General features: G+C 36.0%; 1 protein-coding gene across 1 annotated transcript in view; it reads left to right on the plus strand.

The window, feature by feature from the left end:
• The window catches only part of LOC132151936 (netrin-1-like), a 55948-nt gene that overhangs the window by 25194 nt on the left and 12357 nt on the right, over positions 1-18397 (plus strand). The window contains exons 2-4 of the mRNA XM_059560492.1: positions 6234-6422; positions 14907-15056; positions 16840-16893. Of these exons, the coding sequence (XP_059416475.1) occupies positions 6234-6422; positions 14907-15056; positions 16840-16893 (393 nt within the window). The remainder of the gene's footprint in view (positions 1-6233; positions 6423-14906; positions 15057-16839; positions 16894-18397) is intronic.

Here is an 18397-nt window from a genome sequence, read left to right on the forward strand (position 1 = left end):
TCATTCATTTCTCTCAGTTCAAACCACTGAATATCTTTGGCTGACCACAGAACCACAATGCAAACATTCATCATTGTCTCAGTGATGAAGAAAACGCATATGCTCCTTGGGGAAACTGTTTTACCAGTGTTGATTTAAGGCCCAGAGCAAAAGACTTGAACTGATGCAACATCCGAAAAACGCATGTGCAGGCACACACAGGCACTCTTACATTCCACTTATACACACACACACTTCATGTCATACAACCACCTAAGCACACTCCCCACACTTAACTTTGCTGAAACCAAAACATGACTGATGTGGTGATATCTAATATTTTCTCATTAAGTCTTACGGGGCTTGGGGGCCTAATTGCATTACACACAAAGATTAAAACTAAACTAGACATGGATGGGTCCTTTTCCATGTTTGTTTAAAAGCAGAGTAAGGATAGCACCCCTCCGCATAGCTTCTTCTTTGATTGGCCGGTGTTAGGTGTTGGTATTGAGTCTGGTGGCATCGTCCCCCGTTAACGGAAAGGTCTCACGCCCTGGGGTTCATGACATATGACGGGTGATTTTTGACACTGAAGGTCAGGACTCACACCTGAGATGGTGTCGGAGCTGACAGACATCAAGTTTCTCTCCTGAAGAATGTATGAGCTGTGAGTGGATTCTTTAACTCTTAAGTCACGGAATGTGGGTTTGTTTTTACCCCCATTTGATTTAGTGCACCACCATTTTGGTAATGCTTCACCAAGCATGTTGTTTCATTCATTCATAAAAATTGAAAAAAGTGTACAATAGTGTAATCACCCCCTTATTCTGCTTGATTCAAACTTTTTATTTTGTCTTTTTTCAAGTCTGTGCTTGGATCAGTTTTTAAATCAAATGTATTACAGTAAGCTGAAAATCATTGAAATCTGATATGTTCTACTCTCTTTTCACCCTTTACTCAAATTGTTAAACAACAGCTGTAATCTCTGAATTAAGGGGTGACGTCTTTTTATCTTCGCTCTGTCTGACAGGCTCAGTGAAAAAAGGCCAATAGTGTTGAGTGTTGGACTGATATCCCTGATAACTGAGGAGAATTACCAATGGCCTCTAGTCTGACACTGTTTATACAGCAAGCTTTTACAAAGAGTGTAAGAGTTCGCATTCATTTCCTCACTTATTGGAATGTTCAGACAGTTCAGGAAAAGAAGACTAAATAGTTTAGTTTAGTTTAGTTTAGTTTAGTTTAGTTTATTAATTTATAGAGCACATTTCAAAACAACAGAAGTTGCAAACAAAGTGCAGTACAGAGGTAAGACAAAAATTAAAACAATACTAAAACAGAATTAACACACAGGATCAAAACCTTGAAAACGTAAAAATTTAAACACCATCATTCAAAATATCAAGAATACAGATACGTTTTTAATGAAGGGGAGGGAGGATCTAATACAGAGGAGGAGACTGTTCCACAATGCCACTGATAAGGCCCGGTCACCTTTAGTTTTGTAACTTGAGCGAGGAACAGAGAGAAGTAGTTGATTGGAAGAACATAAGGATCTTTAAGCATTGTACGGGACAAGAAGATCACTAATATACTGAGGGGCAAGACCATGTAAAGCTTTACAAACAAAAAGCAAAGTTTTCAAATCAATCTGGGACCTAACCAGTGGAGAGAGGCAAGCACAGGAGTTATGTGCTGACAGTTTTTAGTGCCAATCAAAAGCCTGACTGCTGCGTTTTGAACAATCTGCAGATGATTTACAGTTGAATTAGGCAAACCAAGGTATAAAGAGTTGCAATAATCTGACTTTGAGGAAATAAAAGCATGAATAACAGTTCCAAGATCATTCTTAGATAGCATAATCTCTTTTAGCAATAGATCTTAGCTGAAAGAAACTACTTTTAACAATAGCAATAATCTGCTTATCGAAACTCAAATTAGAATAAAAAATAACACCAAGATTTTCGACGCAGTCATGAACATTTGAGGATGAAGACCCAAAATGATTAACTATGATGTAAATACTATGATTTAACTGTAGGAAGTTCATGTCCATCCAACATTTTATGTCACACAGGCCAGACAAAGAACCATTATTATTTTTAATAGGAAAGTAGAGCTGAGTCTCATCAGCATAAAAGTGGTAAGATATATTGTGTCTGTATATATTATGACCAAGTGGAAGCATATATAATGCAAACAAAAGAGGGCCCAGGATGGAGCCCTGGGGTACACCGTGATGTATTGGGGCCTAAAATAGCCAAAACAACTCTGGATAATTTGTGAGTTCACTAACGTTTGTTGAAATAAGGTCAAGTTAACAAAAATATAATCCTAAATACACTCACACCTAATAAATGAAGTTATTCACACCTATGCCAACTAATCAAGCACTAAGTGAGTGTTTGAGGAAATTATCATATTTGCAGAGGAAGGAAATGAGTGGTCATCAGAATTGTACACAACAGATTTCAACACTAATAATAATAATAATAATAAATGTTCCATCGCCAGCAAATCTGCATATTAGAATGATTTCTGAAGGATCATGTGACTGGAATAATGATGCTGAAAATTCAGCTTTGCCAACACAGGATTAATAGCTTTTCTTTTTTTAAATATATTCTAATAGAAAAAAAAGAAAAAAAGTTGTTGTAAAAATATTTCACAATATTACAGTTTTTGCTGTATTTTGGATCAAATGAATGCAGCCTTGATTAGCAGAAGAGACTTCTTTTAAAAACATAAAAAAAATCTTACTGATCTAAAACCTTTGAACTGTAGTTTGTGTGTGTTTTCTTATTTTGAAATTTATTATAACTATAATATAACTAACTTGATATTTGTTAGCAAAATTTCCATGGTCACAAATAAAATGTGGGGGAAAAAGTGCTAACAAAAAACAAGCACAACAAAATCAAGATTCTAATACCGTCTTTTAAGAAAATTCTTAAGTCAGTAAAAAACCAATTAGCTGCACTCAAAAGCTATCACTTTACACTCTTTCCTCATGGCTGAACGTGTTTATCAACCTCTCAGTGAGCTGAGCCAAACTAAAGAGGGGACAGAGACAAAACGCATCTGGTTTGGCTTTCTCCTCAAACCAGCCAATCAGAAGAGTCATCTACCCTCCTTATCTCTGCCTGGGGTTTATCGGCTAAGTAGATGTGTACCTGCAAGTGTGAATAGCTTGTTTTGTTGGCTTCACTGATGAGGTTTTTCATCCTCTGCAAGTATTCTGCATTCACCAGCCTTGTAGGACATCTAGGTAATCTTTCATTCTGTTAAGACAGATACTGTTCTATTCTGTGGTTAGGAAGTACCACCAGAGGGATGAGCTTTTCCTCCCCTCTCCAAAAGCTGCCGTAATCTTGTTCCGTCCCATAAGGCAACATTTAAATTATGATCATGCTTTTAAGGCAGATTAAATGTAAAGATTAATGAGTCTGAAAGCACTTCAAAGATACGGGGAAACATGCAGGACGAACAAGGTGTGAGAGTGGGTGTCAAAGGTCTAAATGAGCAGATCTCAAGCTGTAGAAGTGAAACAAAATGTGTTTGACAGTGAGTTGATTGTGAGGGACGGCATAATGTAAAGCCGCTTTGTATTTGCTCCCATTGAGAGGCAAACACCCTGAATCGTGCTTGCCTGTAAAAGAGCAGGTGTGAGGACACCGTATGCTGTGTGTGTGTTTGTGTGTCACAACAATCAAAATCTCTATCATGAGGAAACCAGATGAGGTACTGAAACAGCTTTTCCCAGCTGCACTATGTGTGTTGAGGAAGCAGTGTGAGCCAAATACTACGAATAGACTCCCATGTTGACAGCGCAATTTCCTTTTAGTGGAGCTCTTTTATAGGTGCATACTATAGTGATGCTACAACAGTGTTCTCCAGCAGTTATGCTCATGAAATGCACATATATATATATATATATATATATATATATATATATATATATATATATATATATATATATATATATATATATATATAAAATCAAATTAAATTGATAGTCTAAAACTAAAACCAGTAAATAATAAATTAAACCAAATATTGGTTAATTTAACCTTTTAATAAGATGCATTGATTCTTGGTAGCAAATTACAATCTAAGAAAGTGCATGCTGCCCAAACCATATAAAACATAACTTCTTTTAGCACAGATTGTTTTAAATAAAGGAAGAACGAATACAGCTGAAAGGTTTTCGGGTGATGTCATTGTAGTAACAGATTTTTCTCATTACTTCGGTAAAACATACTGTTGTGATTAGTTTACTCAGTTTTATGTCCGTCCAATAGCAATATAAGGAATTGTTGTGCCTTGAAAAGTAATAAAATGTTCAAATGTGGTACAATATTTATATATTTTTTTAATTTTCAGAGAAAACAAGTTGGATTTTCTGTTTATCAATAAGTTCAGAAAGTCTGTTGAAATTTAAAGAAGCTGGGAGCTGAACAGTGGATTGCACTTGCCTTATTAGCAAAAGTGAATAATCCATACCTGGAGGGTAGGAAGGATCAGTTTCCACTGGGATTCAATATTATGCCTGTTTGAGAGCAAACTAGCCATGCATGGAGTAAGTTTGAAGAGGAGAGACTTCTAGAACAGGCCAAATTATCATTTTTTATGTCCTGAAGGCATCTCAAAAGACCAAGTCCAAGTTTAATTTTCTTTTTATTTTGCCCTTTTCGGGCAGCAAGTGGAAAATCTGTGGAGATGAGCCAAGAGCATTTAGGGTGATACTAAATGTGAATATTTTAATTAAACGAAGTGTAAAAAAAAAAAAAAAAAAAAAAAAAAAAAATAGACTAAATAAATAAAAACCTTGAAAGCCATTGTTGTAGTTTCAGTCTTGCTATAGTGACTGCAATTGCTTTTGTTAGTTGTTATGCCCTCTCATCAAAATGCTTATTTTTTCATGACGTTTCCTAGCATACATAAGACCAAATAAACACTCTGCTGAAGTTGCTCAGAGAATGTGCATTAGCTATGTCTTGCCAACAGTTGTCTGCACTTGAAAAGCCCAAAGCATTTTGGTAGGACCGTAGGAGGGTTGGGATTTAACGCTGAATAATACATAAGGAGGAGCCACACCAATGTCTCACCCAGACTTAATGAAAGAGAACATTTCTGCACACAAATCAGTCATGAATAAACATCAGATAGTAATTAAACTTGGTGACAGAAACTTAGTTCATTAGCAAACAAGCAGGAGCAGAGCTTCCTGTGCATGGTGGGGAATGGGAATGGAATGGTAATTGGAGGCCTTGTCTGATATTGTTTGGCATCATTGGGAAAGAGCAGGCCTGGTCAGAGACAAAGCTCAGAAGCTGACCTCATTATCAGAAGTTAATTTCCTGGCAATTCATTTGCTGCAGTTGGTAAAGACATAACTGTCAAACTGAGGCCTGGATCTCTACTGCATAATGATTAAGGAACTTCTCTTAATTTCTTGATTTAGATGGTCTCATGACTTTCAAAAGTTGCACGTGAAGTGCCTACAGTTGGTACACATAAATATTACAGAAACATTTGTATAATTTACTTTTTTATGTTTAATAGAGCTCTGTGTGTCTAAATCATAATAGCTTACCCAGAAAATAATGTTTCTGAAAATGTGCATGTGGTGTGGTAAAATTAGTTCATCTAAATTTTATAATAATATTTATGTGTTTGGATATTGGATATACACTACCACTCAAAAGTTGGGGCCAGTATGATTATTATTATTTATTTATTTTTAAGAAATTAATACTTTTATTCAGCAAGGATGCATTAAATTGGTCCAAAGTTCCAATAAAGACATTTTCAATGTTACAAAAGATTTAAATTTCAAATAAATGCTGTGCTTTTGAAATTTCTATTTAACAAAGAATCAAAAGCAGCACACATATTTGAACACTGAAATTATGCAAAATGGTCCTTAACCAAAATCAGCATCTTAGAATGATTTCTTAAGGATCATGTGACATTGAAGACTGGAGTAATGGCTGCTGAAAATTCAGCTTTGCCATCACAAATGGACATTAATTAGTATATTAATTATATGTTATCAATAAAAATATATTTTTAATTCATGTAGCATGATTAGCTCAAACCAAATGGAAAAAAGGGACAAAAGCCAAACCAGGACATGCGATTACTTGGTGTTTGGATGTTCTTCTGTACTTGGCTTGAAATGTTTGAGAACCGCTCTGACAGAGGATATGCTGTTTAAAAAAAATCTTCTGTTTTTTTTTTCTTTTCCGCAGCCTGCAATTGTAACCTCCATGCGAGGCGCTGTCGTTTCAACATGGAGCTTTACAAACTCTCTGGGAGGAAAAGCGGAGGAGTCTGTCTGAACTGTCGCCACAATACGGCAGGTCGCCACTGCCACTACTGCAAGGAGGGCTACTACAGAGACATGTCTAAGCCCATCTCTCACAGAAAAGCCTGCAAAGGTATGAAGGGTACTGAATCTACACACCATGGGCAAAAAGGGTGACTGGGTTTGGTCTCAAGGGCCCAAAGTCTCCAACTTATTACTTGACGCATCCTTAGGAAAGCAGAAAACGTTAAGGCTAAGTGATTAGCCGGCTGTTTTCTACACAAAGAAATTCACATAGTAGCACAAAGGAACCAATTAGATGAGCCGGTGACTATTCTTAATGCATTACCCCTCAAATGAAGGAGTCAGCAGGTCCGAAGAAAGAATTCTCACATTCCTGTGCTCCTCCACCCCCATGAGTCTCTGTCAGCATGCAGCCCAAGGACAGGGATGTGGGTAGGGGAGGGGTGGAGGAGGAAGGTTACATCTTTCTGAGTTATTGGGATTCATTTGGGGGATGGTTTGACAATAGAAGTCAAACAAACAGAGCAGAGGTGTGAACTGATGCTTGTTACAGGTCAGATGAGTGAGAGGAATTGAGGTTAGGGGGAGGACGGACAGGAAGAGAAGATACGCAGGAGGGAATAAGCGAGCAGCTTTCCACAGGTGTGCAACTGCCTGGCGACAGCACACTTACCTGGGAGCTGTCCAGAAGAAAAGAGAAAAAAAGGACAGGCTATTCTCACTTAACTTTGCCGCAGGGCAAGAGGACAGGAGCAAAAGCTTTGTGCAAACAAGCCCACCGTCACACCTTAGCATATCCTCATAACAAGGTCCATTCTGCTGCTGTCCGTGACGGCTTAGGATCATTTACTTCCAGCTTTAGCTCTGGGTAAAATATTAGGTCTTTGCTGAAAGTTAAAGGCTCTGTTTTCCCAAACAGATAAATAGGTAAATAAATAAAAGCATCCATCAAACTGACAAAGAAAGCAGTGGGGAATATTTTTGCATCATGTGAGAATGTTAGACTTCAAGGCATGCATGAGTTCTCATTTACAACATCCACACAACAAAGCTATTAACCCTATTCCCGCTGTTATATAGAAGCAGTTCAGGTTGTAAAGATTATGATTTACTGTATATATAGTTTTAGACATATATGAGATTTAACACAGTTAATTTTGTGGCATACTTTGTTTTGAATTTACACTTTTTTAATGAAATTTTAGACATGGAATATACCCATATTTGTGGAATATTTCGTAGTTTTGAAATATTTTTAATATATTTATAAAATTTTATGGCATATTTTTAAACCAATTTAATTGTTTTGTGGTGTATTTTATATATTAGTATAAACTATAGTATAAACAGCAGATTTTTAAATAAAATAGCACCTTACCTGGTTGATTTAAACATACAGTTTACAACTGATTTAGGCACACATTTTTCATGCAAAATCAAACATATTTAATTAATGTAAAAAAGTTTTGTTTTTTTTTGTTCACATTCCACCTGATGAATATGAAAAAGATTAATGTGCATATAATAATATTCTCTGCATGGAAAGGCATTACAAGAATGCATAACCTAACCAACATATGCATTTTACCACACTCCAAACTGACATTTACCCCTCTCTGGGCTCTCGTCTGATTCTCCTGTCGATGTGGAATGCAAACAGACATTCATCATCCGACTGTGTGTTCCGCTAACCCCCATGCTATGTGTCTTAGTGAGGGAAGAGAACTTCTTTTTGTTTTCACTTCCTTTCTCCTGTGGACAAGACTTGATTCTTTCAGCATCCCATTACTCTCTCCGGTGAGGTTTGCTCTGTTGGGATATGTTGGCTGGTCCAATGATGCATTTGAGAATTTTGTACACACTTTCATAATACAGTGTGCAAAAGGAAAAGTCTGAAAATGCCAAAGGTCAGCTGTGAGCTTGAATATGTTGTTTTAAAGTGAAATATTTCGAGATAGAAATTCTTATCAGATTCACAGGATGTGACAGTCAAGCTGGCATTAGATCACTCTTCTGTTTCATTTTTTTCTGCTTTCGAAAGGCTTCTGTAGTTAAAATCAAGGGTGAATAATCCTGCAGGTCTCTGATGACCCTGGGCCTCTTTTCCAAAGTTTTATTAAAATGATCTGCTTTGCTTGGAAAATTAATGAACTCTTCTGTTTCCCTGAGATTTGAGACAGAGGCCATGGAGGATTTCCCAGGCACTTGGAATTACGGTCAACAAACCAAATGGAATTCACTAATGGTTCAAGGAAAACTTTGAAAAGAATAACAGACTAAAAATAGCCATAATACCCTTTTGATTGTTAAAGAATTAGTAATAAACCTTTCAAAATTTTCATGTACTACTATGAATGGATGAAATATTGGGGACAAATCAATTCTGGATTAAAATGCATCATTGTGACCCACAACCATTGAGAACTTTTTTTTTTTTTAATGCATAAACTTCATTGTAAAGGAGATTTACAGCAATTCTTCCAAACTTTTTGATTAACTGAAAATTCCCAGTGCTGAATGCTTGCTGTTGCTTTCATCTGTTTGCATGCTTTTGTCAGTCTCTGTACATTTCTCAATGCTTTCATTCTTTCGCAACAGTCATCCATATTTCTTCTGTTTTTGGTCAAGTCATTTATCTTCAGGTTCAACTGCCTAATCAGGCTTTGGTGTTAGTTTATGCTAGGAACATTTATCAGCACTGCTAGCATCATCACAATAGGCACAAGCTCAGTATTAGTGTTTATATATAGGCTATATATTTATATATTTGAGTATTCTAATATTTTACTTGGATATTTATGTGGGTTCACTCTGGGTCTCCTACTCTTGATGTTTAAACACAGGAAAACACTGGCACTTTTCAAATGAGAGAGAGAGACCTCATGTTAATCTCAGCTGACTACATCAAATCAAAAGTTGCTTCATTTTAAATTGTTCTGAAAACACAGTTAGAGCCCCTAATGTAATTACAATCAAACACTGTCCAAGTTATACAGCTGTATTAGGTTACATCAAAACAGATGTACAAACAAGGATGTGTGGTAATTATAGAAAGGTGACAAATGATATGAAGCATGATATTTAATTCCCGCCAAAGAAAACATTTTCACAAGCTAAATATGTGAAGTATCGCAAGTTAATGGAAATAGGTGCAAGTATGTTGTAATATAAAGCAGCCAACTCCTCTCATGCTCATTAATTTGATGAGTTCACCGCATGCTTTCTCTTTTCCTTTTGACAAGTCCTCACACTCTTAATCAGAGCAATGAAATAGTGGCAACTATAACTATAACAATTTACTTCAGGAGAAACAATTACAGTATGTTCTGCTCTTGTACAGAGCTTCAAAACAGAGGCTCCCTGTTTCATGTTCAATTTTCATGTTTCAATGTTCAATGTTCACCCAAACTTGTTCTTAACATTTACTCACCCTCATGTCATTCTATATGACTTTATTTCTGATGTGGAACACGAAAGAAGATATTTTTTAAGTATGTCGGTAACCAAACCATGTGTTTTATACCCACAAATGACTGGTAGAACCACCCAAGGTGAACTAAACTAAATAAAAATGTCAAACATCTAATTTATTTTGGTCTCACTTTATATTAAGGTCCAATTCTCGCTATTACCAAACCAGTAACTAAAAATGTTGCCTTAATAAATTCCTAGTTTTCTGCTTTTTAATAGTTAGTGAGATAATTTTATGTATTGGGTAGGATTAGAGATGTAGAATATGGTCATGCAGAATATGTGCTTTATAAGTACTAATAAACAGCCATTTTGTTAAAGGGTTAGTTCACCCAGATAGCAAAATGATGTAATTAATAACTTACCCTCATGTCGTTCCAAACCCGTTATCTTTGGAACACAGTTTAAGATATTTTAGATTTAGTCCGAGAGCTCTCAGTCCGTCCATTGAAACTGTGTGTACGGTATACTGTCCATGTCCAGAAAGGTAAGAAAAACATCATCAAAGTAGTCCATGTGACATCAGAGGGTCAGTTAGAATTTTTTGAAGCATCGAAAATACATTTTGGTCCAAAAATAGCAAAAACTACGACTTTATTCAGCATTGTCTTCTCTTCCGTGTCTGTTGTGAGAGAAAGTTCAAAACAAAGCAGTCTGGATATCTGGTTCGCGAACGAATCATTCAGTTCACCAAATCGAACTGAATCGTTTTAAACAGTTCCCATCTCTAATACGCATTAATCCACAAATGACTTAAGCTGTTAACTTTTTTAATGTGGCTGACACTCCCTCTGAGTTCAAACAAACCAATATCCCGGAGTAATTAATGTACTCAAACAGTACACTGACTGAACTGCTGTGAAGAGAGAACTGAAGATGAACACCGAGCCGAGCCAGATAACGAACAACACATAAGACATGGAAGAGAAGACAATGCTGAATAAAGTCGTTGTTTTTACTATTTTTGGACCAAAATGTATTTTCGATGCTTCAAAAAATTCTAACCGACCCTATGATGCCACATGGACTACTTTGATGATGTTTTTCTTACCTTTCTGGACATGGACAGTAGACCGTACACACAGCTTCAATGGAGGGACTGAGAGCTCTCGGACTAAATCTAAAATATCTTAAACTGTGTTCCGAAGATAAACGGAGGTCTTACGGGTTTGGAACGACATGAGGGTAAGTTATTAATTACATAATTTTGCTATCTGGGTGAACTAACCCTTTAATAAGCATGCTAACAAGCAACTAGTCAATAGTGAGTTATGATCCCTGTACTAAAGTGTTACTTATTTTATATTTACTGTAAATTCATATATATATATATATATATATATATATATATATATAAACACTTGTTCAATTGGACAACTTGAACATTTCCTTTAAAATTCATAAAGAATGATGTGAAGAGTCTGCCCCACTCTGCTTCTGATGAAACTACAACCATCTGATTTGTGGCTTCACCCTTCATAAACCACACTGTAAACACATAAAGTGAAGGCAGCTTTGCTTTGCAAGGTGCATCTTGTTTTACTCTTTAAGTTGTTTGTTCCATAAGATTCATTTATTCTTAGGAAACATGTGCTTCATCATTTCTCCTGCCCACTGGAGTGAGCGGCTCCTTTGAAGATTTGATTTGTTAAATGAGCCATTTCGTTTTAATACAGTAAACCACACTTAGATCATGTAAGTGTGTGGCGCTCCGCAAACTGTCAGCCACACCAGACCGTCGTCACCCCATTGGGTGGGCTGTTAATAGATCAGACATTTTTGGTTAGCTTGGAATCTTGGTTCAGTATTATATGAATGTTTCAGTTTATATGGATTGCTACGAACTAGCAAGCTAAAGAGAATGACATCAGTCTCTTATGGGATCCCAGGCAGCAAAACTTTAGCCAGTCAATCTAACTGTGCCTTCAATGTGTGGTTGCCATGGGTTTATATACAAATAGACAAAATAAAAGGCTCATTTTCTCCCCATCCTCATTAGGGTTCTGGCAAAAGCTAAGGAAGTTAGTACTGAGTTTGCTAGTAGAGATTAAGCTTGCAGTGAGAGCTGTGTAGTGTCTCTGGTCACACTATTAAGCCTTCCACTTGAACATGTGTCTTGCATTGTCACAAAACTGTACTATTATTAACCACAAATAACCTCTTTTTTTGGGGATTTGAAAATATTGTTTTACATTACCTCACTTTTCTCATTAAATTTCCAAAAAACTACTACTTTTGCGGCTGGCTTCAATTAGAAGAGAATGTAGTGCATAAAAAGGACAACTTGGCAAAACGTTTGTTGACAAGAAGACTTGGAGTGACATTCATAATTTCATCAAATGATAATGCTAATGGCTGCTATTGCGAAAAAAGAAGAAGAAGAAAAACAAGAATATTTGTCTCAAAACTCCCTAACATGAATTTAAGCAAAAACAGACACTCAAAAGATATCAGAAAAACACTCAGTGGTGTTTATAGTAAAGTTGCTCTCATTTTCTCTTCCCTTTATTAGCTTCAGAGCAGAAACTAAGCATTACAAAACTGAGCCTGGGCTGAGCTGGCCATCCTCCAACAACACACAAATTACCCCACCGACTCTCAACGTGATGTTTTTAATGGAGGAGAGGAGCTCAGACTTCAAACAGCAGCTTTATGGTAAACTATTGGCAGGGATCTAAACTTCTCACATTGTGCAATCTGCTCTAGTAAAGCTGCCGTGTGCAGATCTCTTTCAAAATGGAATAAATGCTCTCATCAAGCACTTCATTTTTGGCCTTTACTCTTTATTTTGTTTTTCGATAAATGTACACAAAGGTATATATTATATGTGTATAAATATACAGAATGTTCCAATAATGCTCTAAAAATTACACAAAAAACATCATGTAAGTCCATACTTGTATTATTGTTTCGAAATGTGGAAGTGGAGTGACCAGGATATTCTATAAAAAGTCAACTTTTGCTTTCCACGGGAAAAAAAGAAGGTCATACAGGTTTGAAATGACATTATGGTGAATAAATAACAAAAAAATGTAATGTATTTGGTACTTTTCAAGTTTTCTATGAAATCAGAACAACAACAAAAAAAACCTTCTGGTTTGTATATTAATAAACTCTTAGTTTGGTACTTATTTTACCAGGGACATGGCAGTGTTGAGAGTGAGTGAATGAGGAGGATAGGAAACAGTAGATCCATATCTACTCCAGGAATCTGGTGTAGTGCCACCACTTCACTGCTAAGTGGACAACCACTTAAACACTCTCCAGACAGGCTCTTATCAGACAGCAGAAGCTCAAACATTTGAGAGACATACACCTGCACTCCATGTGTTTTACGTTATTTACTTGTTGGCCCAGTCTATCTGATTTGGGCAGTTGTTGGGAAGATGCCATTCTCTCCAAGAAAAAGTATTTTCTGTAAAGTACCATTGTACTGTAACAATTTTTTTAAGGCTTAAGTTGCAATACATTTTTAAGGTAATCAATATTATGCCAGATATTCTGTCCAGTAAACCTAACTTTTACCGAACCTATAATTGCTTGAGCAGGCAACCACTGCAACGAGATCAATGAGTCATGAGTACCCTCAATTAATGATCCGGTTACAAAGTTTCATATTATATTATATATATATATATATATTGCAGCCGAAACCTCAGTATTTAGTTCTTTTTACGACTCTTGATCATCCATTTCCACAAAGAGAGAAAATCATTTCTGAAAATGACCTGCGCCACATTTAAGGGTGTGAAGCTGTTTCATTTATTAAGAATTAGTCAGCTGAGCTGTTTATTGAATCTTTAGGGCGTTTTAATGCACATTTATAATGAGGAAAAAAATGTGGCAATTTTCTGCATAATGGAATCTCTGAAGACAAGACATAAACTTGGCTTTAATGACAAGAGAGTGACAAGAGACAGACATGTAGGGAGTAGCTGTCTCTCTGCAGCGTTCCAACCGTGGGACTGGAACCTCACTTCACTGTTCTTAGCACAGGCTATAAAGAAATAAAGAAAGCACAACTCTCTGTGCTTCATTACTCATACATATATAGAGCCAATTTACTCATTTAATGTGTTAAACATTTGACAGTGTATCACTTCTACAGTGCTGGGGGGGGGGGGGGGGGGGGGTTTAAATAAGTAGCATTGGACTCTGCAAATGTAGCTTTAATGTAACCACCCATGGTGGGAATTTAAGAAAACGTACTTGAAAGGAGTTTTGACACAAAGGCAATACAATCAGTTCACAAGCTTTAAGAAGCAGAGAGAGACGCTGAGCCATATGTTAGAGAAAGACCTCCCAAGAGGAAGGAAATGTGACAGACATTATTGGCAAAAGCACAATATTCTGATGAAAGCACATGTTATGGAAACATATTTTAAGGAAATGTGTTTTTTTTTACAGATATTTATTTTGATATAGATATTTAGATATTTTTGCCACTTTGAATATTTATCGTAATACAGTGGTTCCAAAGGAATTGTAAAAGGAATCATTTCTTTCAACATAATTCACAAGAAAAATAATATATATTGTGTTAATAAAAGACACAAAAAAAAGAGTGACAGTTTTTGGTTAGAAAATATTAGCAAAAAATTACTAGTTGATGTGACACCTGTGTGAACTCTAGAAAAATCACACATAAAAAATAACTTAAATGTGAAGTCAAATCTGAAAAAAGGTTTGATATTTTTTTAGTTTGATATTTTTAGCGAGTATGGTGACATTTTTAAGGTAGACTTGAGTGTCCAAAACTGTCCAGATACATTTAGGTGCTGTTCAGAGAGACTTTATCTTGATGCGCCCTGTCTTTATGTGCTTATGGTCAGAGTTAAATGCATACCAAGGAAAATATTCTCAAGCCATTCTTTCTGTAAGATCACTGACTATCATACCAAGGTTTTGTGTTTTGAATTTGTATGTGTATGTGCATGCTCTTGTCACGAGACTGGTCACCACTTTCACAAAACACACAATGTCAACTGCTTCACCAATCTTCCCCCTCTTATTTCCCCAGACTTGGGCACTTAAAGCTACTTTTATAGTTTATCTGTGCTTTTGTATGTATGTACTGTTTGTATGTGCTTTTCTTTTATCTCTTTTCTTCTGTTCCTCACAGCCTGTGATTGCCATCCTGTGGGGGCCGCGGGCAAAACCTGTAACCAAACCACAGGCCAATGCCCCTGTAAAGACGGTGTGACGGGTATCACATGCAACCGTTGTGCTAAAGGCTACCAGCAGAGCCGATCACCCATTGCCCCCTGCATAAGTATGTGGATCACTCAATGTCAAGATCTCTATTTTTTTCCACTTCAATCCCCAATGAGCCATAATGCACTTACAAAGGTTTCTGTCCATGGAATGCTTGAAATACTGAGCTGAAACTCTTTTAAAGGACTGTAGGATCTATTTTTTATGGTCAAACATGAAAATCTGTAATGAAGTCACAGTGGAAAGACTTTGAAACCATGTCTTGTTAAGGTCATTCCACAGGATTCTCACCTGCCATTCTTTAAAGAGTCTTAAAGCAACACTAAGTCAACTTTGGCGATCTAGCGATTAATAAACAGAACTGCATGCATCCATTTTGAAAACAGAAAAAGTTAAATAGTGTTGCTATAAGATTGCTTTTAAAGATTGCAAAAGTAAGTTAAAAGTATATTCACTGCATGGTCATGAATGAAGCAAACATATAATTTGGATTTGGAGTCAAACTGTTTAATTGGTGCTTTTATCGACGAAACAACACTTGGATATTAAAACCTTTGGAAGAAAAGAAATAGCGCTGAAGAATTAATTTTTTCCCGGGGAGTTTAGCAGAGTAAATTCAATTTATAACTTTTTGGAATCATAGGCAGTATCTTTGATTTTCCTGCGAAAGTCACAAGAACTGATGTGTGAAACTGGAAAAGGTGGACACTGTGGTAATTAAACTGAAAATATTTAGTTTCTCTCATAATTGTGAAAAAAATTTTTTCAATAGCCCATATCATTTAAGCAGTATCTGAATCAATGCCAAGCTCAGTTTAACATGAGGAAGTCTTGGTTACACATAGCCTACTATTATGTCATCTTATTCTGAAGACCATAAATCAATAGGATTAAAATATTTATAACTCGTTCCCATGTCTAATCTAATGGTAATTCTTTATTGAACTCTACATTAAAGCACTTGATATGGTGTGTGTGCTTTTGTCCAAAGCCTAAAAGATTAAATACTGGGTTTTGAATTATTTTAAGATTTGATAAGTCATCCAAAATAAATAACATTACAGAGTGATATCATTATTTAAGCCTTGTTTACTGGCCAAAACACCATAAAAGTAACAACAACAAAAAACATATTTTGGCTCCGTGCAATTTCATAGGGTCACAGTTCAACAAGAGCAAAAAAACATTTTTGAACCCCACCACGCGATGAAGATCATTCATGATTTATTTTATTAATTTCTTTTTAAATTCTTTTTTTAAATCAGAAGACTTGATTCTTTCTTCCTTCAAATGGCTCTTTTTTTGTATACTTGTCCACCAGCTCACAGGGCACATGAGCACTCTTATCACCTTCTTCATATTTCTCTTAGTATGCTCAAACTGTTTCAGTCCTCTTTTTGTTCTGTCCTCATGGCAGTAACTGCCTTTTCTTCTTGAATATTTATGTTCCAATATAGCAAAAGACCATTCTTATTTTATTTTTTTTACCACTTTTATGAATGCAATCACTTCGTTGAAAAGGTCTTTCATTACACATGGTTTTACTGAGTGTAAACTTCCCTCCATTCATAAAAAAATCATGGAAGAAAGAATGAAAGAATCAAGTCTTGGACATGTATCTCACTGTATTTCATAACGGCAAAAGAGGGATGGATTTCTAATGTTAAACCAGTATCTTCAGAGTTTAAATGATTCAAATTAGTAGCAATAAATTGTCTGTATAATCTAATATTTATTTTTATATTGATCCTAAATTGTATTTATTGTTTAATTTTAATTTAACTTATGTTTATGTATTTATTTATTTTGTTAACTGTGCTCTCTTTTTTTTTTCGGAACAGAAATTCCTATTGCTCCACCAACTACTACTGCAAGCAGCACAGAGGGACCTTCAGGTTAGTTAACTGATCTTAGTCTCTTATGAAAAAAATATTGTTAAAGCAAGAATACATCTGATGTCAGACACTACAGTAGATCTTAGACTGAATTGCTCACTATTCAAAAAATGCTAGCGGTTTATAAAGGTTCCTTTTGAATCATGTTTGGATAGGCCACTTATATGTGTCTTATAGTGATGACTGAGAACTCATTTTTATTGGGGGCTCAGTCTTTATTGATTTACTGATTGTAAGAATTATTATTATTATTATTTTTTTTTTGAGTAGGGTTTGATTCACCCTTAACTAATTATGGAAGAGGGATTGCAGAAAGTCTTTTTAGGGGCATCTATTTTTACAGTTACATCCCTAGACATGTTCGTTCTTGCCGCAGATGTTTTATAAATATGTCTAAAAGTAAACAGAATGTCAGACTTAACTTCCATGCCTGCCAAACTTGGCATCAGACAGTAAAACACTGTCTGCAAATATACAAATGCTGCCCTAAAATTTCTTGCAGTTACGAACTGTCTCCTGATCAGATGTTTAATTTCCTACGTTGTCTTCCCTGAGCCATCAGTTTCCTTTTTCTTTTCTTTTTTACATCGAGAGTGAACATGCTTTAGTTTGCCCGTATGGACAAGATTTTGTTGATTTTGTCATTCTCACAGACAGAGGAATTCTGGCGTGCTAGAAAACTTTGCAGCTGTTGGTTGATCGCCGTAGACCTCTAATGCTTTACTGACAGATAAGATTGACAGCAGAGCTGCTGGTATTCTCTCTGTCGTGGACCTCATTTAATTCTTCTCTGGGATATTTTCTCTACCCCCACATTTTTCTTCTACCATCTTTTTATCCTCTCTAAATTTTTTTGTCCTAAAATACCTACTCACTCTCACTAGCCCATCTGAAACCAATTCTGTGTTTCATGGTAGTTTGGCTCTTGTCAAATGTCAGAACTGCACTGTGAAAATGGGCTTTCTTTAACGGACTATCAATGATTTGAGATAGAGGTTGTTATGACCCATGCAAAATAAACAAATAGGCAAAGCGGAGGGAAAGACATGCAAGCTGCATTATGCCGGTCTCTGTTTTTGAAGATCAGAAAGAGTGCAGAACAATTATTAAAGGGATCATATGACATTGCTAAAAAGAACATTATATTGTGTATTTGCTGTAATAAAAAAAAACAAAAAAAACAAAAAAAAACAAACATTATTTTACATATACTGCACATTATTGTTCTTACTCTATGTCCTGTCTTTCTGAAAGGCGTCGGTTTTTACAAAACTCATCGTTCTGAAAAGCACAGTGTGCTCTGATTGGCCAGTTATCCAGTGCGTTGTGATTGGACGAATACCTCAAGTGTGTGAAGGAAATGTCACGCCCCTTACCATACTCTGATGCCTTGTCCCAGTGCGATGAGACAAAACCAATAAAACCCATTTGAAACAAGGCATTTGTTGCGTCCAGTGGGGACATAATTATGGATTATAATGACTTATATTGTCTTTCTACACAT

This window comes from Carassius carassius, chromosome 10, assembly GCF_963082965.1.
Source record: "Carassius carassius chromosome 10, fCarCar2.1, whole genome shotgun sequence".
NCBI classification, from domain to species: Eukaryota; Metazoa; Chordata; class Actinopteri; order Cypriniformes; family Cyprinidae; genus Carassius; species Carassius carassius.